The sequence below is a fragment of the Pelobates fuscus genome, chromosome 2, assembly GCF_036172605.1.
Source record: "Pelobates fuscus isolate aPelFus1 chromosome 2, aPelFus1.pri, whole genome shotgun sequence".
Classification (NCBI taxonomy): domain Eukaryota; kingdom Metazoa; phylum Chordata; class Amphibia; order Anura; family Pelobatidae; genus Pelobates; species Pelobates fuscus.
Window position 1 is genome coordinate 388,375,005 of NC_086318.1, and position 26,938 is coordinate 388,401,942.

The window sequence follows — 26,938 nt, forward strand, 5'->3', positions numbered from 1 at the left end:
TATTTCTGAGGTTATTAGCCCCTTAAGGACACATGACATGTGTGACATGTCATGATTCCCTTTTATTCCAGAAGTTTGGTCTTTAAGGAGTTAAATACCATTCAGCTAGATAATAGCCTCTACACATTAGGAGATACTTAAACATTAAAGAAAAGCTCACTATATGTTTATAATAATCCCATAAGTTTTAACTTTTAACATAGCTAAAGTATGCAGAATTTTTTGGATCCAATGGTTGTTGGTGTCTCCCATAAACGGATTCCTTCATAACAAATTATACAAAATTCTGTGTCTTCAGTTTACTAAATTATATGCATGTTCATTGAAAATACCTTAAAAATTCAATTTTAGTGCATGTAGCGCTAGTAGGCTGCATGCGTCGTCCCTTTGGTTTCAGCACTGTTTTTCTAGTTAGACACGAAAATCGGGGACTACGCCAATAGCTTGCTAGTGCTACAGCCATGTAGACGTTCACTGCTCTTTTTCTCACAGGGGTTTCAAAGATCTAGAAACAAAATTGAGAGAGCGGCTGGATATGTCCATCTGCTTGTATCATATTCCTGCACTTGTCCCAGACTATTGTCTTACGAATATTTATATAGCGCCAACAGATTCCGTAGCGCTTTACAATATTATTAGAGGGGGATTTAACTATTAATAGGACAATTACAAGAAAACTTACAGAAATGGTAGGTTGAAGAGAGCCCCGCTCAAAGGAGCTTACAGTCTATAGGAGGTGGGGTATAAAACACATTAGGACACATTTCTATTAACCAATCCTCTGTTACTTTTATTGTAGGGCTCTTCAAGGTCCGTTGTGAACATGGAATGGGACAAGATTTGGTCTTTTAACAAAAAGGTATGTACCTACACCGATGTAGTAACACACATTGCAAACCACTCGTTTATATCCGCCCTTTAATACACTTTATAATAACACACCATAGATCCCCGGCGGTAACAGTAGTCATATTATTGTAAATGTTTTCTCATTTTCTCATTAATTCTGAGTATCCTCACAAACTCACTAACTTACATAAACAATTGCTGACTTGTGGGATGGAACTTGCCATAACTTTGATCTGAAAACTCTGCATTTCATTTTTATGCTTTCAAGCTGCGAGCTATCTGTAAGAAGGTATCAATTACTCAGTGCTTTTTTTTTCAAATTATTTTTTATTTTTAAAGTGATATTTTTATTTTGTCTTTGGCATATAGCTTAAAGTTCAGTAAGCACACATTGCTTACTCCATTATTTTGCAGCTTAAAACACAATCACATTGCTTTAACTCCTAAGCATATATTTACGGTACATCACTCTAATTCTGTTCTGTGACCCACAAAGGTGCATCCACTGTTATATTAAATCTTAGATTATACAAGGTGCAAACATCATTTAGCTTTCCAGCTGCTTGTAACCCCAAAACATGGATTCTTCGAGGAGATCTTGGGAATTATAAAAAATAAAAATAAAATTCATTTTTTTTTTTTTTTTATGAAGGGACATAATGAAGAAAAACATTTTAATACCGTATATACTCGAGTATAAGCCGACCCGAATATAAGCCGAGGCCCCTAATTTTACCCCAAAAAACTGGGAAAACGTATTGACTCGAGTATAAGACTAGGGTGGGAAATGCAGCAGCTACTGGTAAATTTCTAAATAAAATTAGATCCTAAAAAAATTATATTAATTGAATATTTATTTCCAGTGTGTGTATATAATGAATGCAGTGTGTGTGTATGAATGCAGTGTGTGTGTATGAGTGCAGCGTGTGTGTATGAGTGCAGCGTGTGTGTATGAGTGCAGCGTGTGTGTATGAGTGCAGCGTGTGTGTATGAGTGCAGCGTGTGTGTATGAGTGCAGCGTGTGTGTGAGTGCAGCGTGTGTGTGAGTGCAGCGTGTGTGTGAGTGCAGCGTGTGTGTGAATGCAGTGTGTGTGTGTGTATGAATGCAGTGTGTGTGTATGAATGCAGTGTGTGTGTATGAATGCAGTGTGTGTGTATGAATGCAGCGTGTGTGTGTGTATGAATGCAGCGTGTGTGTGTGTATGAATGCAGCGTGTGTGTGTGTATGAATGCAGCGTGTGTGTGTGTATGAATGCAGCGTGTGTGTGTATGAATGCAGCGTGTGTGTGTATGAGTGCAGCGTGTGTGTGTATGAGTGCAGCGTGTGTGTGTATGAGTGCAGCGTGTGTGTATGAGTGCAGCGTGTGTGTGTATGAGTGCAGCGTGTGTGTGTATGAGTGCAGCGTGTGTATGAGTGCAGCGTGTGTATGAGTGCAGCGTGTGTATGAGTGCAGCGTGTGTATGAGTGCAGCGTGTGTGTGTGTGTGTGTGTGTATGAGTGCAGCGTGTGTGTGTGTATGAGTGCAGCGTGTGTGTGTATGAGTGCTGCGTGTGTGTGTATGAGTGCTGCGTGTGTGTGTGTATGAGTGCTGCGTGTGTGTGTGCATGAGTGCTGTGTATGAGTGCTGTGTGTGTGTGTTGCAGAGCCTTGGGGGTGGGCAATTTTATTATTTTTTTTTTACATTATTTTAATATTTTTTTTTCATTTTTTTTATTTACTTATTATTTTTTTTAATTATTTTCATATTTTTTATTATTATTTATTATTTGTAATGTTATTTTTTTTTTTTATTATTATTTTATTATTAATTTATTTTTGTTTCATCCCCCCTCCCTGCCCACTAGCTGGCCAGGGAGGGGGGCTCCTTCCCTGGTGGTCCAGTGGGGTTGGCCGTTCAGTGGGGGGGCTGTGGGGGCTGCAGAGATGTTACTTACCTTTCCGTCAGCTCTCTCCTCCTCCGCGCCGTCCGGTCAGCTCCCTCTGTCAGCTCACACTGTAAGTCTCGCGAGAGCCGCGGCTCTCGCGAGATTTACACTGGGAGCTGACCGAGGTGCTGAACGGACGGCGCAGAGGAGGAGAGAGCTGACAGGAGCTGCAGGAAAGGTAAGTAACATCTCTGCAGCCCCCAGTCTGTATTATGGCAATGCAAATGCAAAAGATGCTTTTTCACAAATTTGCTGAGGTATTGCTCCCATATTTGATTTACCTGCATGTCTGTATTACCTGGAAGACCGCACAGAGAGATTGCCAGAAACTACATGTACATACTTTTGTCATCATAAAATGATTTGGCTACAAGGTAAATGTGTCTCGCAGTGTCTAACTCGCATTACAATGTAAGAGGACAGTGCAAAATCTAGCTGTAGAGCTTGCCCACTTGTTTTGAAATCCAGCTGTAGGGCAGGCCAGTTGTAAAATCTGTTGTATTTTTATTTTTTATTTTATTTTTCTTGATTACTTTTTGTGCACTAGATCAATAAGATTTGTAGAAGTATTATGAACATTTCACAGTTGATTCAAGAAAGAAATTGTCCAGCACTTGAAATATTGTAAGTTTTCATTTTTATATAGTGCATTGCAGAAATCACTCAAATTGCAATGCTTTGATTAATTCAGTAGTTTTTATCAAGCCTTACAGCACTCATTAGTGCTTATCAATAAATTGTGAATAAACAGGAAGTGGTCATGACAAGAGTCAAATTCCCAAAATACATTACATAAGAAACGCATAACAATATGTCCCATAAGAAAATCACATGACTATATAATCACATGATACAACACATGATAAAAATGTAGAGGTCACATGTTAAAGAGAGATCAGTTCACATTTGATACCATTACCCATGGAGAAAACTAATAAAGTCTGTAGAGTGTTTTTGGTTACCACTTCCCGTTTATTCACTATGTATTAATATGTACAAATGAGTGATGTTGGGCTTGATAAAGACTACTGTATTAGTCGAAATTTTGCCAATTGTGTGCTTTCTGCAACGCACTGAATCTAACAAAACTTCACAATATTTGTATAGCGCTGTTCTATTTCTTCTTTGAATTCAGTTACTGGTACGGCTACAGCGGAGATCTTTGCATTGCCCTGTTCTAGTGTCATCCATTTTTCACTGTATTTGGACATATAACAGTGAATGCACCTTCAGTCAAGATGACGATTGGACATTTTGGTGGATTGTCTTACAGAATTTGTTTACAAACTGTATAAAGCCATGGGATCTTCTTTGGACCTGTGGCACATGTTGAAATAGTTTAGTTGGCATTGGTTCCTGCACTATAAGACATGTATTAGTATGCAAATGAGAAAATAATAAATGGGCCAGAGATTTGTGATTGTGTTCATCCCAGGGGCTGGCTTGCTGTATCATCTTGTATTTACAATATTAAAATGGGTTCTAGGAAGTTTTCATATTTCTATTGCAAGTACTGAGAGAAGTGGGGAGTTTGTTAGCCTGTTCTGGGTAAGTGAGCATTTTAGATAAAGTTATAATCTGTGCAATATCTTGCATATGGGACCTGTCCGTTACTTGATTTTTGAAGACCTTCTATATTCATGAATCTACACATTAATTATCAGATGGGCTTCCAAAACTGTTTGCAGCAGTTCCAGGTCTTGTGCTAGACAGAATGTCTCATTTTAATATTCTGCTAGCTCTTAATTCTAATTGCCAGCCAGCCCCTGGGTCTATCATTCTCTTGCATACAGTTTTCTGCTTGTTCTTAATTTTGGGATGCATTCTTCATCATTATAGACTCTGCTTGTCTGGTATGTTGGTCCCCTTACTGTGTTTTTTTGTTGTTTTTTTGTTATCCTTTGTTTACTTGGTAGAATACTAACTGGTCTTGTATGTCGCTGCATGCTCTAAAAAGAATGATTGTGATGAAACTCCTTCCTATAGAGAATCCTGCACGCAGTTCATGCACAAAACACAAACTTATTATTACAGTTTGTTAAAATGCTAATGTTGCTCAAGACAGACCTGTTGGTGTTGGCAGCATGAATAGCTTAGTACCAAGGTTCCAAGTGGGCAACTTCATTCTGTATCTTGTCACTGAGGCCCTACATAGAGTACAATGATTCATATTAGAACCAATATTGTAAATGTTGGCCACCGTGGTCAAGTATAATTACTTGTAAATATAGATATGCAGTGGGACACGATTCTCGTTAATAACTGGCGCATAATTGCAGCGCTCTATGATAGGTTCACGAGTTTAATTTAAACTAGCTTACAATCTCTAAAGTAACATTATTATTTTTATCATAAGAGCAGAATGAAGTTTGATCTTCATTTCCCCCCCTCTTTTATTTTTTTCTTCTTTTAGAAAAGGTGGGAGCTCTGTTTTTAAATGCAGAGTGGTCAGATCATGTTTCTCAGGTTATCCTGATTTGTTATACTCTGGCCCCAGTAATTATTGGTCACAAAAACTGGAGCATTTGAACAAGACTCTGCAGGGGGGTTTACAAAATAGTCTAGGTTGAAAAAAAGACTCGCGCTCATCAAATTTAGCCTTGAATCTCATTCATTTATGCTGTAGATTGAAAAATGATACCGCAAAAAGGGGAAAAGAATCCCTTTTGAGTCCATACTGGCAATCTGATTTATCCTCAGTTCAACAACCTGTCCACATACATGCAAAACTCAAGTGGTCCTACTTTAATTTTTATTTTATTTTTTACAATTATTTGTTTTAGATTGCGCTTTTTATCATATGTGGTCATTTCTTACTGAAATGAACATTAGTGTTGGTGGCACCGCACTCTGTTACATTAATACATTAAACGTTTGATGGGTGCTCTATATTTGTAAACAAGCAAAAGATTAGACTGTGCATCTATACAGGCGCAAATGCCATTTTTTCTTTTTTATACTTTGATGAAATTATGAATTATTAACCGATGTAGGCAGATACAATGTTTCCTTAACACATCACTGTCATTTAATTTTCCATAAAAATATCATATTTCTGTAATGCTCACATAGAATGCGCTGGATTTTCTTTCCTGAAATTTCAGTGTATTCTAAAACTGCCAGAATTCAAATTAGAGGTTACTTCGAATTACGAACGACTAGAATTTGGCAAAAGCTGGCCTTTCATACTGTTTCTGCCTGCCACATTGTACCTTCTCCCAGCACTTATCTGGCAACAGTTAATGAAAGCAGGCTTCTCCTTGTGAGATGCACAGTCAAAAGGCAGTAGATACCGGGGACATCTTATTGAACATGCTTGAGAACATCTTTAGAGGTTTTTGTTGCCTCCTGTTTTGTGCTCTCTGCTCAAGGTGGAATCAGCAGCTAAGAGCTGACTTTGAAGAAGGAAGCTGTGTGTGTGTATATATATATATATATATTGTTTTTTTTTTTTTTTGCCTTCATTCCCACCGGGGATCACCATAAACGCAGACCTGTCACAAAAAAAAAGAAGCCAAAACCCGGCAAGTTTCTAATCCTGTTTTAAAAAGTCCGGTCTAGACTGGATAGTTAGGTTGGTGGCAATCTAATCATGTGAAACAGATCCTGGCTTCTTTTGTGCACCTACTGCCTGAAAGAAGTGCAGATCACATGGAGCAAGATACAAAAGACCAGTTCCTGTCAAGTTATTGTAGGGATCCTGTTTATCTGCTTAACATGTTGATGTTGTTGCCCCTGGCAGGTCATTGATCCTGTAGCGCCAAGATACACCGCCTTGCTGAAGAGTGAAGTTGTACCCGTGAACATCCCAGAAGCTAAGGAAGGAAAGACCGAAGTAGCCAAACATCCCAAGGTCTTTATTGGTTTGAGTTTAATTATTGCGTTGTGACCAGCTTTATTAACATCTGATTTTCTATTATGTTAATATAGCACCAATGTAATCCCAATCAATCAATTCTTTTGTGCACATGGTGTGTGCAACAAAAGTGCTTTTTATTGTTATCCTATTTCAATATGTGCAGTTAATGAATATGTAAGAGTAGTAGAATAGGGCAATGTTTTAAGTGAAGATGTAGTTAATTTTGTCTGTCCGTGGTATAAAACAGTGTCTGCTAGCACAGTTGGAAGCTTGTTTTCAATGGATAATTATTTAAAAATGTTTTCATTGCAGAATGCTGAAGTTGGTACAAAGCCTATATGGTATGGCCCGAGAGTTCTGATTGAGGGAGCTGATGCAGAGACTTTCTCGGAGGGTGAGATGGTCACCTTCATTAACTGGGGCAATATCAACATTGTCAAAATTAACCGGTAAGAAGAGAGCCTTCATCCTACCTCTGCCAGTGTTTTCTTCTTGTCTGCTCATTAATCTCACCCCGGGCACAATGAAGATTTCATCTTAGTATAGATGTTATGGTGTTTGAAGTTCTCGGGTGGTTTTACCCCATACAGTTCTCTACGGCACCATACTCCTGGCTCCTCTGTCTTCTTCTCCGTCCCCAGTTTCAATGCGAAAGTCTTTCTATGGGTGCCAGTGATTGGCTGAGAATGTCAGATGACACTCCCGGCCTATCACTGGACTTCTATTGAGGAAAGGAAAAATCATTTGGAAAAGTTTTGCTTTTTTTTTTTTTCATCTCTTTTTATTTCTCCTTTTTTTTTTAATAATATCAGTGCATGGGGGGATACAGAAATAAAGGGAATAAGGAAAAAAGGTATCACATACGATCATATATATGGTTGTATAGAAGGGAAGAAGTCTGTATGCAGCACAGATAGATCAACCTAACATTGATATGTTATCAGGAGTAGGAAATGGCTTTGGAGATCGGCCTGGAAAGACATGCAGATTTAAAGGCTACCCACTTGGGGTGTGATATTATGGCCGTCTTCAATTTGCGCCCCTAACTAAGGGGGTCATGGGGGGTGTCTCTGGGGCGGAAGCCCACACCATGATATAAGTGCAACGCCTCAGATGTTTGCGTGCCAGAGCATGGAAGTACATGCAAAGGGCTCCGTGTGGGAGTGAAACAGGTAAATTGGTTGTGGACCAAATTTTATCTAAACAAAACACAACTAAGCAAAACATATGAGTACAAGCTGTAGGTGAGAGATATGACCTTCAGTGCTGTCAGTGAAGAAGTAGATGGGTTCGCCGGCCCTGATTCCCCGGTGCGCGTGCTGGGTTGGAGGTCGGTAGCGTGCTTGGGGATAGGTAAGCCCAAAAACTTAAAGGAGGTGGGAGCTTCTGCAAGCAAGGAGATCTTGTGTACAGTCCCACTGAGCGTGACTACTAGGAATCTGGGTGATCTCCACTCCCTGCTCTCAAGTGGCTGGTGACAGGCTTCAGGGATCTTCTCCACTGCAACGTGGATCTGGTGAGGTCCTGGTAGATTGTGATGTTCGATCCCTCAAAGGTGAGAGGCGTTTTGTCTTGGAGCGCAGACATCACAAATCCTTTATCCTGGGAGGTCGAGCAGCGCACGATTACATCACGGGTCCTAGTGGAGGCTGCTTTACTGGATGAGGGTAAGCGATAGATCCCATCTAGGGTAAATTTCTTTGTCTGCGTCGGTGGTAGTATTGTTGCTACTAGTTGCCTCATGTAGTGTGTGAGCTTGTCGGGTGTGATAGTTTCTGGCACCCCTCTAAACGTGAGGTGATTGCGCTGGGACATTTCATCCAGCGATATGAAATGGAGTGAGAGTGCTTGTTGTTGGGCCTGTATATGCATTACATAGTCCTGAAGGGATGCCATTCCCTGATTGATGTCTGCTATATCTTCCTATGAAGTCTTCCCCCTGTCGGTGACTGCTTGCATGTCTGCCTTGAGAAGTGCCACGTCAGCTGCAGGGTAATCTTCTGCCACCCGTTCGAGGCCACGCAACAGTTCCGACCAATCTACGCTTGGTGTGGATCTGTAGGCCCCAGGTCAGCGTTTCTGTTGTTTCGTCTTAGCAGTCTGTACAAACGGCATATGTTGCTGCTGTGTGGTATACTCCGTGTAACGGTAACCTGGTGTAGGGTGTTTGAGGATCTCGGACTTCGTAAATCAAGCTTTTTGTCGGCTGTACACACGGAGTGGTGCGGAACGGCGACTGTTCCGGCTTGCAGTGAAGCTCCGCCCCCCCCAGTTTTGCTTTTCTAAAACATTTTGTCAACAGGCGGCCAGCCTGCGGTCTCAGCTTGTCACTGGCATGCAGCCTGACGTTGAAATTGGTGGCCAGAGGGAGAGGCAGAGTTGCTAAAATTGGTGTCGTTGAGAGCTCTTTGGGATTATGCCGTTTGTAAATGGTTTAACCTACTAAGGTATGGTGCTTAGGACCTCTAGACACCATGACATACTTCATATGAAGTCATTATGGTGTCCAGAGTGCTCTTTGATCTCAGTCTTTATTATAACGTGTTGCTTCTGCCCCACTGATACAGGGACTCAAGTGGGAAAATCCTATCCCTTGATGCCAAATTGAATTTAGAAAACAAGGATTACAAGAAAACCACAAAGATCACGTGGCTGACTGAGACTTCTCAGGCTCCGTTCATCCCAACTACTTGTGTGACCTATGAACATCTTATTACCAAACCAGTGCTGGGGAAAGAGGAGGACTTTAAACAGTATGTCAACAGAAACAGCAAGGTAAATCTCGAAGATCCCTGTTTTTTTTTTTTTTTTGTTTTGTTTTACTGTTCTTGTGGTCCATAACCCTTCTGTCAAATAATTAAGTGGGGGCTAACGTTATTTTTTACAATTTGTTAGATTGAATTGTGTTTATAGGAATGAGACAACAATAATTATTTTCATCTAAAGTATATTTCAGTTAAACTGTTTCTATGTTCGTATTGTACATACCTTAGCAGCCTCCCTCTCAATTTCCTTTGGGCTACACCCTACAGTAATTTTGGAGTTGCATGACAATTTACACAAAGAGCAGAAGTAGTAGGGGTCAATATGAATGGAACAATTAAGAAATAAAGTTTCTGGTAATCATTAAGAGGCACTGTAAGCACCATAATAGATGGTTTTGACAGGCTGAGAGCACTGGATTAACATGCCCCCACTGTGCTTAGCGTATCATTGCCTACCAGAGTTGGACAGCTAGTGGGGATGGAGCTAGGCCTAAAGTGACTGAAGAGTCCTGTCATCTTTTTTATTTATTTTTTGTCAAGCTCACACAAAAGTGGTTATGGTGCTTAGCCCATGCTCCTTTTTTTTTTTTTTTTTATTCTTTATTTTAGTTGTGCATACGATTATAACAGTCGCTTGTGAGGTACCCCAAAGGCAGTCCTCTAGCGCGTGGTAAACAGTTTAAACATAGGGGTAGACAGTGGATCTAGCACATTTTTTTGAATTAGTAAGGTTATGAACAGTGTAGATTTACGTTGCTTAAGCGTTTCACTACATAACACGAAACATCGCTTGTAACTTTCTGGATAGTAAGTTTTTACGCTATGTCATAAGCTAGTCAAACATAAAATAATTATACTAAACATACATGAGTGAGGTTAAAGTAACACTTTGCTTCTTTGGAATTTGCACAATATATAATTATTGTGGTATATCATGCTAGGCTAAGCATGCATTCAACACAACTAGTCGTGCATAAGATTGTAGGTGTATTGCACATTTTTATTGTATAACAGGGCCTGGTCCTCCCAGCCGAAGGAGCCTGGCTGGGCAGCATCGGGCAGGATAGTGGGCAGCGGCCGTCCGCCTCACTCACCGCCTGAGTAGGCCTCATCCGAACGGAGCGATGCATGCCCCTCCGGGGACTGAAACATCGATTGCCAGCCCCGTGTCAAGTGTCTCCTTAGGTGCCCGTCCACCGCGGTGTGCCATCGGGTGGGTGGAATAGGTCCATATATTAAGTTTATCAATCTATATTTGCTGGAGCTGTTGGGCCGTGCGACCCGCCAGCTCGGAGGCCAGGCACCGCCCCCAGCCCATGCTCCTTTAATGTATTTTTTTTCCTCAAAAATTTAATCGGGTTTGGCACAATCCAAATACTAGAAATCTTTTAAAACATCTCCTTGCAGCTTCCACCAAAAAGCTACTGTTGTGTTTCAACTGATACCAAACATTGTCGTAGGTTAAAATGTAAATAATGTGGCAAAAAAGAACAAGAGGTCCCACACAGGCTACATGAAAATGGGGTATCCATTATACTTCACAGAACATGACTATGAGAAGCCAAGACGGTTCTATGAGAAAATTTGTATATTCATTTTTGCAAATGTTTTTTTTTTAGAATATAACATGATAAAACCCATTTTTTTCCCAAGAAGCATTTGATAATTTTTTTGTTACATTTTTTTTTGATCTAGCTAGAAGAGCTGATGTTGGGTGACCCCTGCTTAAAGACTCTACAGAAAGGAGATATTATTCAACTGCAGAGACGAGGCTTCTACATTTGTGATGAGCCATATGAACCTATCAGGTATACAAGAACATTCTAAGGAGATTTGAATTGGGCTATCCCAAGGTAGCACTTTATGTTCTCCATGAATACAAGTCAGGAATTCTTTAAAAATTACTTAAATATGCATATATTTGGGTAAGATGTCTAAATCTTTGGGTAAGATATCTTTTTGTTTCCCAAATTATTTTTTTTTATATAAAGTATTGCCCCCTCTCTTTTCTATTTTTCTTTATATTATATTTATGGCTAAAATTGGACTTTGCCAGTAGTCCATTAATTTACTTGTGACTTTAGATTGTAAGCTCACGGGCAGGGCCCTCTACCCGTTGTATCGGTCTGTTCTTATTTTGTTTGTCTTTTTCCCAGTTGTACAGCGCTGCGGAATTTGTTGGCGCTTTATAAATGCCAGTAATAATAATAATGAGGAAGGAAATCTAGCTGGCAAATAAGTCCCCTCCCCCATATACCTAGACTTGTTTGTGCTTATTTGGCATGTGAGCTTGGGTACATCGTTAACTGCTTGATTGCTTTTCAGCCCAAACAGTTGCAAGGAGGCCCCATGTGTGTTAATTTATATCCCAGATGGACACACCAAGGAGATGCCAACATCTGGCTCCAAGGAAAAAAATAAGGAAACAAAGGAAAAAGCCAAATCTGTGCCAGGAAAGAAAGAGGTGCGAGGTTTTTGTTTTACATTTTTTTTTTTTAGTGGGTGCCATCTTTAGTTAAAAATCTGGTATAAAAACGTGTGCCGTAAAATTCATGGAAACTGTAAAAACAACAAAGTAAAAAAATAAATCATGTTTTAAACTTATTTATTTTTTAATTACAAGCATTGGCAGAGTCAACGGTATCTATTTTTGTGGCGGTAAAAAGCCAGAAATGAATTGTATGTCAAGGAAAGTATAAAGTTTATGCCAAGAAGTAGGAAAAAAACAGTTACCTATAATAATGAAAACTATATAAAGCCTCAATGGAAATGGGTGAATGGTGCCTAAAAAATTATTATTATTTTTTTAAATATTGCGGGTCAAATACATACAAAGCTACCATTTTATTTACATACAGTATTCTAAAATAAATCGCATGCATAATAGTGGGGCTTAAACAAGGAAAGAAAGTTGGACAAGGAAAGAAGATGGGGAATAAAGTGTAATGTTAAATGTTAAATCCAGCTGGGCCAGGTGTGTAAAATAGCTGTACAGTTGTTGCCATGTCTGGTCTCAGGGAAATGGCAATACTGAACTGACATCCGATGTACTAGTGTACTGTGATACTTGTTTGCTAAAAAATCATGATAGTAGCTGTACGTGTTGGAGGGGCAGAACGTCATAGCCTGAGCAACAACAACTTTCTTTTATTTTTTATAACATTCTTCCTATTTGAAAAGTACAGAAAATTAAAATACGGTATTGACATGATATACATGTAAGCAGCAATTGACGCAGATACAACCGGTAATGTTGAGAGAGAGACTGCATTTAAAACAAAAAAATTTTTTGCTACACAAACATTCTTAAAGGGACACTATAGTTACCAGAACTACAGCTAATGTAGTTGTTCTGGTGAGTATAATCATTATATGCAGGCATTTTCGTGCAAACACTTAGAAAGCATTGGATTGGCTAAAAATCATTGATTTAAGGATGTCACCAAGGGGGCGGGGCTGTAAATAAGGTGAGTTTTAATAACTTTTAAGGGGGCTGGGGGGGGGGGGGGGGGGAGGGGGAGGGCAAGCCACCTAAATGGTGGGTTAAACACTGTAGGGTCAGGAATAAATGTTCGTGTTCCTGACCCTATAGTGTTCCTTTAATGTTTTTAGGAAATTAAGTTTTCATATTAAAAGTGTTTATTTTAATAATAATTGGAATCGACTGTACATTTTGATTGTTGCTGTTTGTCAATGTGTGGCTAGGTGGTGCTAGCATCTAACTTGTTACTTCTTAATTCGCACAGAGTAAATCTCAAGGTAAAGCAGTGGCAAATGTGGCACCTCTCCAATCACCCCCAGCAGCTGTGGATCCCCTTGCTCTGTACAACAAGGTCTCCTCTCAGGGGGATCTCGTACGAGATCTCAAAACGAAGAAGGCCGACAAGACTGAGGTAGATGTGGCCGTGAAGCTCCTTTTGTCCTTAAAAGCGGAATACAAACAGGTCACAGGGCAGGACTATAAACCAGGAAACGCACCAGCACAGAATCCCACTCCCAGCAGCCCAGCACAGAATCCCACTCCCAGCAGCCCAGCACAGAATCCAACTCCCAGCACCCCAGCAAACGGTGGTGGGGAAGCCAAATGCATATACGACAAAGTTTCAGAACAAGGGGAAGTAGTCCGAAAACTGAAGGCTGAGAAAGCATCAAAGGTAATACTGAGTTGTAAATAATGCTGAGTTAGTAGTAAGCAGTTGGCAGTCTTAAATCTCAAATATCAACACTTCATTCCTCAAATGGACTTTTTTTGAAGATTCTTATCTCTTAATAGTACTATAACAGTATTTTAGAAAATTGTACAGACAACTCTTTATTTAAGAAGTATTTATGTAATCCCTTAATGGACCACTATAGGCACCCAGACCACTTCAGCTCAATGAAGTGGTCTGGGTGCCAGGTACCCCTCTAGTTTTAACCCTGCAGCTAAAATATTAGCAGTTTCAGAGACTTTTCCATTTTGGAGTAGTATCCTTCCAATAGTTATGGTGGCATAGGCAGTTTATGTACTAATGAGCTAGCAATGCTTCCTTACAAGCACACAAACACACTTACCCACTTACTTACACTCTGTCCCTCTGAATTAACATGTCTGTATTGCTGATATAATCTCCTGTGATTTATTTTGGTGGATATAGTTATGTGTCTGAATATTTAGTGTTTGCTCATAATATGGACGTCCTGACATTTTTCTCTGAATCGTGTTCCTTGAACTGATTCTTCCATTAACCCCTTAAGGACACATGACATGTGTGACATGTCATGATTCCCTTTTATTCCAGAAGTTTGGTCCTTAAGGGGTTAAAGAGATGGGATCTGTGCTTCTTGGTGGGATCTGCTTGTTTCTCTCACCTAAACGTCTGTTTTCTTTCCTTTTTATCTTTTTTTTTTTTTTTTTTTTCTCGCTGCGACTTGTGACTTTAGGATCAGGTAGATGCAGCTGTGAAGATGCTTCTAACATTAAAAGCAGAATATAAGCAAGTAACTGGCCACGATTACAAACCAGGAAGCTCACCAGTCCCTTTCAATACTAGCTCTCCACCTCCCACCATTCAGAAGTGCCCCCATGCTGCAGATATCACATCTTTATACAACAAAGTAGCAGAACAGGGAGAAACTGTCCGACAGCTTAAATCCACGAAAGCATCAAAGGTTAGTCCTTGCTACTATCGCAAAGAGAAGGAAATTTTTTTATTTTGCTATGGGACATAGTTTATGTGCTCATTTGTCATTTACAAAATAAATCCATTTTATGGTTTAATTATATGTATGGTATACTTGTATTCTATAGTATAGTATACGTGTTACAGCCTGTAATTAAGGGTTACATGGGTGGTCAGTTGGTACACTGTATGCAGCGAATTGGCAAAACACAATCTATTTCTTATCTACCACTGGCTGCTCAGGAAAATATTCTACATCCTCAAACTTCATCAACAAAGAGCATGTGTGTGCCTATAGCTCCCATCTCTTCTGCTCCCACAATGTGTGACTCTTGCATCCCCTATCATATACCCTGTTTGTGTGCTAAAACCAGGCCCCTCCCTTTTGTTCCAAGTTAAAGCGATTGTACCCCTCTGTATCCGTTAGCAGACACAAACCAGAAATATTGCCATGAATGCAAGGGAGCAAAGATCTGAGCACGAGACTGTACAGGCTCCAGTCAACACCTGCACTTACGAAATATCTTAGACTGCCTTGTTTGGTGGTACACATCACTGGTTTTAGCTACTTAGCAGTATTAGTGGGAGGAACTTTACATGCATGTCCTAAGCTCTTTATATGCACGTAAAGTCACTGCTTATATGTTATCAAGTTAAGGTATCTGTGAACATTTATTTGTGCACATCACTAATGTTTCAAGTTGTTTTATAGTAATCTTCTGTTTTATTTTGGTTTTTGTAGTTATGAAAAAGAATATCTCATTCTTATTGCCGATACAGATTATTGCTAGCCTTTTTGACCGATTGCCAATAACAAGTGGCAATATTTTGTACATTTAAAGTTTTGGAAATACAACACAATTTCTACATAAATCTGGCATTAACTGAAAGTGCTGACAGCAATCACATTCCAACCACTCTCACGCAGTTAGTACATGCTGGGATTAAAGAGATCCCATTGTGTACAGTGTTACTGATAGGAATGTGATTGCAGATGGCAATGAAACTCCTATCACTCAGTCAACCAGCCCAGTACATTACAGCAGATTATTCACTGTCTCACCGCCCTGCCTCCAGCTGAGCTCCACATGCATGGACTCACAGGGAGGGATGGTGTAAGTACGCGAAGTTGCACCTTATTGGCTGGTGGCCGGAGTTTCCGGATGCTGGAGATAGCGTGCAGTGACTGAGAGAGGCGAGTAATTTAATTAATACAAGGCCGTTACCGATTAACGATAAAAATTACAAATATCAACTCTACTTAATGTATAAGAATTAAAGATATGCCGATTTATTAGAGTATTTTATTTCAAATGTATTCCATTATTTTATTCTAGGAAGACTTACTACAGCAATGCTGCTAGTGATCTCAACTTTGCAACTGCACATAATACTCTACTGTCAGCTACTTTACATCAGGGAGGCCCGCGAGCTAGATCCCCCGGATGTTTTTGAACTACAACTTCGATAATGCTGGGCCATTCTAAATTGATGTAGTTCTATAACATCTAGGGATCTTCCTTTCTGTCACTGTGATTTATATCTTTGATACTTTCTTGACTTCTTTCTGCTCTGTTTCCTTCCTTTCTTCTTTTTGTCCCTTTTCTGTAGGATGAAATAGAGGCTGCAGTGAAAACACTTTTAAGCCTTAAAGCAGAGTACAAGAAAATCACTGGCCAGGAATATAAGCCCGGCTGCCCTCCATTACCCCAGCCTCAGTGTAAATCCATTGCAGGTTCTCCCTCCTCTAGTGACTCACGGCTCAATTCATCAGACCATAAGAGTCTGTATAACAAAGTAGCTGAACAAGGGGAGCTTGTCCGCAAGCTTAAATCTGAGAAAGCTAGTAAGGTAAAGGGGCTTGGTTGTGTCTGCTTTGAATTGTGAGGTCACGTACATACATGTTTTTTGGGGGGGAGGGGAGAGGTTGGTTCTGTAAAATAAAAAAGGGGAAAGGCTTTTGTATTTAATTACGTATGCTACCGATGAAATAATTTCATGTTTTTCTTTAGGATAAAGTTGAAGAAGCTGTGAAGCTATTGCTATCTCTCAAAGCCCAGTACAAGGAGGCAACTGGAGTCGAATACAAACCAGGGCAGCCCCCAGCTCCCACAAGCGCTGCTGTAAATAATCCACCAAAAACTCAGGCAAATGGATCAAATACATTAGAAGCAGAAGAACTCTTTAACAAGGTTTCTAAACAGGGAGACGAAGTCCGAAAACTGAAAACAGAGAAGGCACCAAAGGTGAGAAATTAAAAATCTTCACCGGGTTAATTAAAGAATAGAGACAAAAAGTGTTTCCCACATACTCCGTTCTGCTGTTAACCAGAACTTGAGATTTTTGAAGACTTATAATGCAATATCGATTTAATTTTATTTTTTATTATTTATTCTGTCCCTGTGGAGAAACCTTCTAACTTTGCTTTTCTTGGCTTAATTTTGTGAAATTTTTTCTTTTTAAAGGAAAGCACAGTAAGTAACCCCATGTATTGCCTGTTTCCACTGATTTTCAAAATAGGCAATATATGCTGTGATTATTTCCTATTCTCCATTAGTTTTTTTTTTTATGGTGTCCATATGCAACTGGTTTGAACCATTGTTTTGTGTCCTCTGTGAGCGCAGGATAAAGTTGATGCCGCAGTAAAGCAACTTCTGGATTTGAAGACCCAGTACAAAGCTCTTACTGGAACAGACTACAAGCCGGTATCTGCTGCTGGTTCCGAGGACAAGAAGCAGAAAGAAAAGGAGAACAAGTCTGAGAAACAGGCCAAGCAACCAAAGCAGGGTGAGGGACAGAAGAAGAAGGAATCCAACAAAGAACAAGGGAATGGCTCATCGGGCAGTGGAGCAGGCGAAGGACAAGGTCCGAAGAAACAAACCAGGTAGATTTCAGATTTTGCAAACTTTGTAATTGTGACAATCCTTATCCTGCTTGAACATTACACCTTGTTTTGTTGGTTAAGATTTCGTTACAGTTTATAAGCGTAAATACCCATGTGGTATGTTGTTGAGTGTCTCACAATTGTGATTTTAAAACTGATATGACTGGACCCTCGGCATGAAATGTCTTTCTGCTGTGATAGAGGTTTTACAATTGCTTTTTAAGGACCTTGTTATTATTGAATAGCGACCTATGAACATTTGGGGAGCACAGATCTAGTATCCCTTCCCTCTCCTAATCTCCATACTACGTTTAAAACCAGTAACGGTAAATAATTGTAGTAAATGTTATTTAACGCACATTTACAACAGATTTAAAGAGCTTTAAAAATAAGGATGCTGATATGTTAACATATACACTTATAATCATAAATAAATCCGTTATCAATGTGCATAGATTGGACATTTCCCCTGTCTGTAGTGTGTGCAAAGCACTGGAAAAGCTTTATTATTCCTATTTAAACTACTAATATGGCTGCTGCAGGTAGATGCTTGGGTGGGGGGAGGGGGTTCTCTGTCATTTGAAGCTAATCCATGTACATAGTGTATATAATCTATAGCATAATGTGTGTATTATTTTTATATGCCCACCTCTTGCTGAACTTGCCATCCATGTGGGTTTGCTTTAAGCCATACATATAATGGCAGTGTAACACACATCTCATGCATACAGTGAATTTAAGCGAACAGTTGCATCAGATATCTACATGGCACAAATACGAAGTATAACTTTAAAATACTGTCGCTGAATTAAATGTCTCGTGTATGAGAACACAGAATGTATTAGAAAGCGTTACATTGCAGTTCCAAATTATTTTATTTTTTATTTTGTTTAGGCTAGGACTGGAGGCAAAAAAAGAAGAAAATCTTGCAGACTGGTATTCACAGGTATAGTCCTAATTCCTCTGTTTGTTAAAGGGACACACCAAGCTAGGTGACTACTGCAATTTGTTAAATGGGTTATAGTGCAAGGAGTGTGTATTTATTTTTTTAGTGTGCAGTCCATTAAACAGTTTGACAAATACTGGAGGAGTCCCAGGTACTCTGTTTGCTGTGTTGACAAATGTTTGGTTTTTTTTTTCTGCCCATCCAAATGTACATTGAATTCCATCTTGTGAAAAATGCTGCTAACCCTTTCATATCCCCTGGTTTAGCACGTCCCCAGTGTGCAAAGCAGAGACACACTTTTGATGTGGTGACACTTAGGTTATTGGAAATCATCAGCAGGGTACGATGATTTTGACTATACTTTGCAGATTGGGTATATTATAATAAAAAACACTAGCAAGGAGGATAATCCTTAACTTTTGGGAAGATATGAGGCGAACTTCTTGAACCATATTTGATTATCTTGTGATAATCTTGAGTAAATTAAGACATGTTTACTGATGATTATTTTAAACAGGTGATCACAAAATCAGAGTTGATTGAATATTATGACGTCAGCGGCTGTTACATCCTGCGCCCGTGGGCCTTTGCTATTTGGGACGCCATCAAAGAGTTCTTTGACCGTGAGATTAAGAAGATAGGGGTGGAGAACTGTTACTTTCCCATGTTTGTATCGCAGGCTGCCCTTGAAAGAGAAAAGACCCACATCGCTGATTTTGCCCCAGAGGTAAAAATATTATTTATTTTTAATATTAATGACTGTCGCTGCCATCCCAGAATGCTCTGCATGCATTACAGGCAGTGATGGAACCGTGATAATTGGAGAATGCCTGCTGGTGCAGTCATAACGTACTGAATAGACATTGAAATAAACATCAGATCAGGATATTGTCTAGTCTGTATGTTTCATGTTGATTTCAGTAGCACAGCACATTTATTAACCGAACACTTAATAAAATGCTCCTTTACAAGATTACATTACATGACTCCCTTGTGTAAAAAATAATAATAATCTTTACTAAAACAATTAAAATTTCCTGTAAACAGACACCTGGACAGACTTGTCTCTACATCCAGATTTCCCCCTTCCCATGGTGAAATATTCAAGCTTGATGATTTGTGTCCATTCAAATGAGAAGCATTGCAGACATACTCTGCATGGGTTGCAATCCGCCAATCCAGAGCCTTTTTCGTAGAAGCATTGGATGCACTCCCAGTGTCTTGTGTCAGCATACTTTGCATGCTGCTGCCAAAGTAAAATATATTCAGTTTCAACAGCAAGGCTGTTTGAATGGCATCTGTGTCACAAAATCACTTCATGCTAATTTTTGTGGTTGGATAGTCTCTTTAAAGGGACACTATAGTTTCTATGTTTCTATAGTCACAAAAACGAATTTAGATGAATGAAGCAGTTTTTGTGTATAGGTTATGCCATTGCAGTCTCACTAAATCACTTTTGTTTCCGTTTATGCAGCCCTAGCCACACCTTCCCACAGCTTGCATGAAAAAAAGAGTTTTCATTTTCAATGTGATATTACAAGTTTTTATCTCCTACTCAATAAACTGAACTTTAATCACACACAGGAGGTTCCTTCAGCAATTCTAAATGAAACAGACTGTGCAATATAGGATGTCTAGACTTTAGATCTCACTTTACAGGAAGTTTTAGGAAGGCTGTGCGCATTACATGCAGGGAGGTGTGGCTTAAACATCATAAACAGAGTGATTTAACTCCTAATTAGCAGTGAGACTGAAGGGGCATGATCTATACACTAAAACTGCTTTATTGAGCTTAAGTTTTTGTGACTATAGTATCCCATTAACTTATTTTACATACTTGAAAAGAACATGGTCATCCACAGGCCTCTTAAACGCCTTTTACAGACTTGTAATTGTGTTTTCAGACTATTTTGCAATATAAATTCTGCCTACTGACTGTTGTATAATTTTATTTATTTATAAAATATTTTACCAGGATGGATACATTGAGATTTCTCTCGTTTTCAAGTATGTCCTGGGTCTTTGTCCACAAAACATTGCATTGTTACAATAGGATACAATATAACAAAAATACAATATACAAAAAATACACTTATAATGCCTGTTACCCTCGCTTCAATTGTTTTTCATGATTAAACAGTTTGTTTCAGTTGCGTGCTGATGTTTTTGTAATCATTTAAAAAAAATATACATTTTAAAGAAACACTCCACCATTGGCTGAGAGCGATCAGCTGATTACTATAAAGCTACGCTCAGGCAGAGCGCTTCCTACTCTGTCTGCAATAGAGTAGGAATAGGAGAGGTTGTGAACAATAATGCTGGGAAATGTTTTCTAAACCAGTACATGGCATTTTGACATAAGCAGACATCTGGATAGTCTGAGCCTAAAATTACACCAGTGATGTCAAACTTATGCCAGAAGTACCATTTAAATGTCAGCACTGGCATGCACCATCTCTTGCCTGGGAACATTGAACATTTGCTATTTTTATTGCGATAGGTCGCTTGGGTTACGAGATCTGGAAAGACTGAGCTGGCTGAGCCAATTGCTGTACGGCCAACAAGTGAAACAGGTATGGATGGCCAGAAGCCTCATGTGAACAAAAATCAAATCCACTGCTTCCCCTCATTTGGATGCTACAATAAAAAGGTTCCCAACGAGAGAAGCAAACAAGTCTCACAAACGTATCTGTATATTCTCTTGGGGGTGCACAAAAGGGAAACCCTAATCAATGTAAAATGTTGCACTCCGCCATTGGAAAGAAATATGGAAAACATAAGTAACATTAAAGCCATCTTATCTTATCATGTTTGTCAGTTAAAAAAAAACATTTTCTAGTTCAGAGAAAACTTTGTAAAGACAATCAGAATGCAGGACTAAGATCACAAGGCTTTGTTTTTTCTTCTGCCTCTCAGTTTACCCAATTCCATTTATGTTTACAGTTTTATGTTGTCACAGCTATAAATATTCTACTTATTAAATCCTCCTCCTTGTTTACACAATATATTTTTTTCCTTACAGTAATGTATCCTGCTTATGCAAAATGGGTGCAGTCGCACAGAGACCTGCCAATCAAACTTAACCAGTGGTGTAATGTTGTGGTAGGTACTTTGTTTGATCTTATGTCCCCAAAATAATGCCTTGAAATGTACACTCTTTTCACCACAAACCGTTATTTTCCTTGATTTACTTGCTTTCTTACCCCAAGCATTGTGGGATTGTTCCCTGGTGTCATTCACAGCACAAAAAACCTGTTCTGGATAATAGCACTCGCATCTTGGTATTGCCATCCCATGATTCCTTGTGCTTTATGTGCAATTTGTTTGAAATAGTGTTATAAACTTTACTTGGTTTGATAGGTTATGTCTTCCTTTGGAGAGTCTTGTTTGATTTATGCTTTGTTTTAATGTTCTATTTTAGAGGTGGGAGTTTAAGCATCCACAGCCGTTTCTCCGCACACGTGAATTCCTTTGGCAAGAAGGACATACAGCGTTTGCTACTTATGAGGAAGCAGCAGAGGAGGTAAGTACATTTAGCTTTCTTCTCATGCAAAATAAATAGTACATTAATGTTCAAGAAACCTCTAGATGGAGCACTTTCATACTGATTTGCGTTATGCCAGCCAAGTGTCGTCCTTTTACTCTCATAGTTCACCCTTGATTTCTGCACGAATCTGTCACATAAACCAAGTTTTGCAGGACCTCTTTAAGACGAAGTTGCTTTTTTTTTTAAATTAAGTTTGATATTTCCATTTTGTGGGAGTTGTTAAATAAACAGGGGCACAACAGCCACCTAAAACACTTTAGTTTGCTGAAATACTTTGTGTGTGAAGAATGTGTACTTTTTTTTTCATTTTACAAAAAGTCCCAATTTCAATAGAACTTGGCACTTTTATAAATCAAGCCTTGTTACACACCCTTGACTTTCCAGCAAACAAGAGTTCCTGTTACTTCCCGATTTGGTTTGCTCAATGGAACTAAACTCAAGAGACAGCAATTGCTCAGAGCACAGCAATTTGAAGGCACGATATCCCCTTAAAGGCTTACTCCAATTTTTTTTTAAACCTCATATTACTTGATTGGGCATTTCTAGCTAGATTCCCCTTCTCCTCCCTCCTTAAAAGTAAAAAAAAAATAATAATTTCAAATTTACCTGAAATCTATCGCCTGCTGATGCTCCCATACCTGAACTCCATCCAACGGCACCTCAACCCTTGTGCGGTCCAGTCACAGGTTGCAGGGAGGGAGTGGATGGGAGGGAGGAATATTTATTTACTTATTTAAAAACCTGCTATTCATTTAATGGAGGGAGGGAAGAGTAAACTTTTCCTTGCAGTTTCTCTGCCTGCAATGGAGAAGATTACGTCTGTTGCCAGCGCGTTGGTCACAAACATAAAATAGGCACAAAATGGACATTTGGCAGTCCCAAACAGAGTTCCAGGTTACCAAAGTCATGTGTGCCGGGGGTGTAACTAGCTCCAGGCACAAAAGGTAATATGTCTCTGGATTCCTGGCACCATTACCACTTTAAATCCTTGAAGTGGTCATTGTGGTTTGAGTAACCCTTTAACACCAAGACCCCAAAGTTGTCTTCCCTCAACCATAAGCCTTTGATAGCGATGTGTTAAATTCAAACCTTGATCATCTTCCAACGCTCAGTCAAGGTATGCAGAGAGCACGCACAATGAACTGTTTGTTTATGAAGCAGATTTAAAAAAAGTATTGTTGACATTTATTCTTTATTAGTATAAAATACATGAAATAGATAAAAATATTCTCTTTAAGGGTTAGTTCTGGATCTGAGTGAATGAACACACACAAAGTCCAACTATTAACCACTTAAGGACTGAGCTAAATGTACAAGTTGTGATCAAAACAAAATGTAAACAAAACTTGGAATTTGCGCTATAGGTCTGTTCAACCATAATTCACCCCTTTCATATTAAATGCACCCACACTTATTATATATCATTTTATTCAGGGGAAACAGGGCTTTCATTTAACATCAAATATTTAGGTATGGAACATAATTTTTTTTATTTTTTTTTTTAAATTCTTTATTTTTCATGGGTATGCAGAATATAAAATTGCTTTACATCAAGTGCAATACGTTTTTCACATTATACAACAGATTAATAAAATTCTATGGCAACCATCACACTTTGCTAATCTACCCGTTTTTTATTTATACGGTCTGATACACCTCTTGCCTGAAGTATAGCCTTGGTGCCGGTTGGTAGGAGGGTGCGTGTAGTCGGCTGGAAGGGGGGGCCCTGCTCAAAGATGTCGAGTCTGGATACCTACAAGGGCTCTTATATTTAAAGTTTAATACTCGCAGATATATGGCCATAGGCCGCCTATCAACCAGGTAAAAGGAGGGGGGAAAGATTCAACTTAAACAGCATCCCTAGCTGTCTGCTTACGGAGCCAGTTAGCATGGAGTTTAATTTAAAACTGACGATTAACTCTTAAATTGTAGCGCTACTTTTGAAAGACACAGTGCATACTACAGCTAATCATGTGTTTGAAAACGAACAGAAGTTAAAACAGAGCATATGTAGAACAAAACAAAACAAAACAAAGCCGCATTTGTATCATTGGTGCTTGAGCTTGTGTATAGAGTCCAGGTCACCGTCCTGCATTGTCGACCCGTTGGGGTCAAAATGGGTATCAAGTCCGTAGGACTTTGAGCTCAGGTCAGGGAGCTTGCTGCCTTCGGTGTCAGTTCTCTGGGCGCAAATGGGGTTATGTCCTCTACATTCCACAGCGGCCGGGCACTCGCTGACGCCGTGGGCAGCCCAAGTCCTAGTGGTCGGAGGAAGCTGGACGCCTCGGAGATATGGGAGAGGTAAGTTGTCTTGCCGGCCTGCTCTGTTATGAGGCGGTTAAGCCCCCATTTATACGGAATGGAATTCTCTCGGAGCAGAGTAGTAACCTGTCGGAGGGATCTGCGCCATGTGAGGGTATGCCTGGAGAGGTCTTTATAGAGCGTTAGGGTATCTCCCTCAAAGGTCACTGTTGGGGAACCCTTGGCGGCGCCCATCAGGGCCCCTCGATCTGAGTCTCTGATGAATTTGATCAGCACGTCCCTTGGAGCTTCTTCCGGAGCTTTGGCTGCTTTAGGTAGTCGGAAGCAGGAGTCCAGTCCCACTTGTTTGGCTTGCTTTGGGACTAACAGCGTAGCCACGAGTCTTCTGCAATAGTGTGGCAATTCCATGTTTGTGATCGATTCGGGCACCCCTCTGATGCGCAGGTTTCTGGCCTTCGCCTTGTCCTCCATGCCGGCCATTTGGGCCGTCAGCGTCGCACACTGTTTTTGGAGGGACCCCAGCGTTGCATCCGTGGCCGATTGTGCCACCTTGGTGCTCTTGAGAGACTCCTCAGCCGTTGTCACACGGCCCGATATCGCTGAAATCTCACTGCGTACTTGCGCCATGTCGGCGTCGAACATTGCTTTGATGTTGAGCATCAGGGCCTTAATGTCTGCTTTGGTGGCAGGGGCTGCGTCTCCGAGCTCGTGCGCTTGTGGGGCTTTGAGTATTGCCCTGCCAGGAGTGTAAGCAGAGTCGGACAGGCTCTCTTCATCCGAGGAGTGCGTGGCGTAGGCCTCGCTCGGCGCCATCTTCGCGGGCTCTTTTCGTGGAGTCGGGCGTAGAAAATTGCCTATATCTTGGGATCCGGAGGTAGGATCAGCCCGGCTTTTCTTTGCCTTTTCCCCCATAACTTAAGGGATCTGGGGGTCCGATTATCTGGTCCCGAAATTAGTTTTTTGCGCTAAAACACGGGTTTTAACGGGTCCTGGAGTCAGACGGAACATAATTTAATATGAAAAAAATATAAAAAAAAATGGGAGAAAATAAGAAATGTTATTTTTTTAGTTCTACATTACATTTTAACTGTGAATGTCATACTGTTTGCTTTTACTGCAGTAAAATACACATATTTGTATTCAGTGATGTCTCACGTGTCAAACAGTACCCCCTATGTACAGGATTTTATGGTGTTTTGGGAACTTACAGGGTCAAATATAGCATGTTACACTTTTCAGTTTTTTCACATTGAAATTCGTCAGATTGGTTACGTTGCCTTTGAGACTGTATGGTAGCCTAGGAATGAGAATTACCACCATAATGGCATGCCATTTGCAATAGTAGACAGCCCAAGGTATTGCAAATTGGGGATGTCCAGTCTTTTTAGTAGCCACTCGGTTGCCCCTGATCTGCATGCTTGGCTGACATCATCAGAAGGGTTGCTCAATACAATCACAATGCTTCCCCATTGGAAATCAGTGGACTGGCTAAGCTTGTCTCGGAGGCAGATCAGGGGCAGAGCCAGCACAAGCAAAACAGAGCCCTGGCCGATCATCCTCTCCTCATAGAAATGCATTGAATGGGGGGGCGGGGCCTGACCATCATGGCGGAGAGTCGTGCTTTACATGAGCTCCGACATGATCTCCATCAAAAAAGGCGAAAACAACCCACACAAGCGACACAACCGGCAGTATTGAAAGCCCTATGGTCGCCTACGACAAAGGGCACACAGTGGGACACTCTGCTACAGACTGGGAGCCTGATGGACCCGAAAACGGCATCGCGGCCTAGTGTGCGCCGGGCGGGAGAGGCGGCCGCTCCCCTGACCCGGAGGCGTCCTGGAGCTGCTTACCGCACGAAACAACCCTGTTACCCCCCCCCCCGGACCGGCGGGGGTTATCCCGGTCCACCCTGGGAGGGCCTTCCCAGATATGCCGAGAAGTGGAACGTCGTTCACAAACGGAGGCCCACCTAAAATGGCGGATCCGACACGTGCAGACGATCCAATCGACGAACCAGATATCCTCACACGACTTAACCTCCACTTCGAAACATTCTGGAGGAAGCTGATGCATAAACTGGGCCAATCTAACCCGACCTGGCCTCCTGCTTCCCCGAAGCGACCGCAATCCATCGACCCATCGCTAAAGGCCAGGCGGCTGCGGCATCACCCAGCATCTAAAACGACCCGAGCAGGGCGCTCTAGCAAACAGACCCGCCGCTACCGCAACACACGGCGGTCAGGCAGAGGCTCAACCCAGGTGCCCAAACCATCCGGGCAGAAGCGACTCGAATTATGGCGCCGCCCGCAGGCACGAAGAAGGTCTGCTAACCTAGCCCAAGCCCATGAACTGAGCCGTGGGCCCCACTCAGACCCACGCAGGAGCTGGGAAGGAGCTGAACCCCACATGGCAAAGCCAGGCACAGCCATTTGGCACCAACCGCAGCTATGGACCCTCCTACTCACACGGAGGCCCCTACAAGATGACAACCAGCGGGGATCATGGGGCTGCATGGACTCCCTAAGTCTCGCCTCACTTCCACGCCAGAGGCCAACCCATGACAAGGGCATCGGCTGACAGCGGCAACACACCTTACAGCAGCTCTGTCATACACGCTGCAAGCCCTCTATCACCGGAGGACACCGACCAACCCCTGCCGAACTCACCTGGACGCTGTCCAGTTGTCAGTATTATTTGACTTTTCATTTTTGCCTCTTATATCGTTAATCTTAAAG

General features: G+C 40.8%; 1 protein-coding gene across 3 annotated transcripts in view; it reads left to right on the top strand.

The window, feature by feature from the left end:
- The window catches only part of EPRS1 (glutamyl-prolyl-tRNA synthetase 1), an 82,596-nt gene that overhangs the window by 18,983 nt on the left and 36,675 nt on the right, over positions 1-26,938 (top strand). Inside the window, exons 12-28 of one of the 3 annotated variants that reach the window (XM_063443816.1) lie at positions 800-859; positions 1,118-1,138; positions 6,518-6,628; positions 6,947-7,083; positions 9,202-9,409; positions 11,095-11,207; positions 11,725-11,863; positions 13,146-13,553; positions 14,323-14,550; positions 16,173-16,412; positions 16,574-16,807; positions 17,186-17,445; positions 18,340-18,391; positions 18,909-19,118; positions 20,892-20,964; positions 21,414-21,493; positions 21,813-21,914. In XM_063443816.1, coding sequence (XP_063299886.1) covers positions 800-859; positions 1,118-1,138; positions 6,518-6,628; positions 6,947-7,083; positions 9,202-9,409; positions 11,095-11,207; positions 11,725-11,863; positions 13,146-13,553; positions 14,323-14,550; positions 16,173-16,412; positions 16,574-16,807; positions 17,186-17,445; positions 18,340-18,391; positions 18,909-19,118; positions 20,892-20,964; positions 21,414-21,493; positions 21,813-21,914 — 2,676 coding nt within the window. The remainder of the gene's footprint in view (positions 1-799; positions 860-1,117; positions 1,139-6,517; positions 6,629-6,946; positions 7,084-9,201; positions 9,410-11,094; positions 11,208-11,724; positions 11,864-13,145; positions 13,554-14,322; positions 14,551-16,172; positions 16,413-16,573; positions 16,808-17,185; positions 17,446-18,339; positions 18,392-18,908; positions 19,119-20,891; positions 20,965-21,413; positions 21,494-21,812; positions 21,915-26,938) is intronic. The other 2 variants (XM_063443819.1, XM_063443817.1) reach the window with 2 other exon arrangements.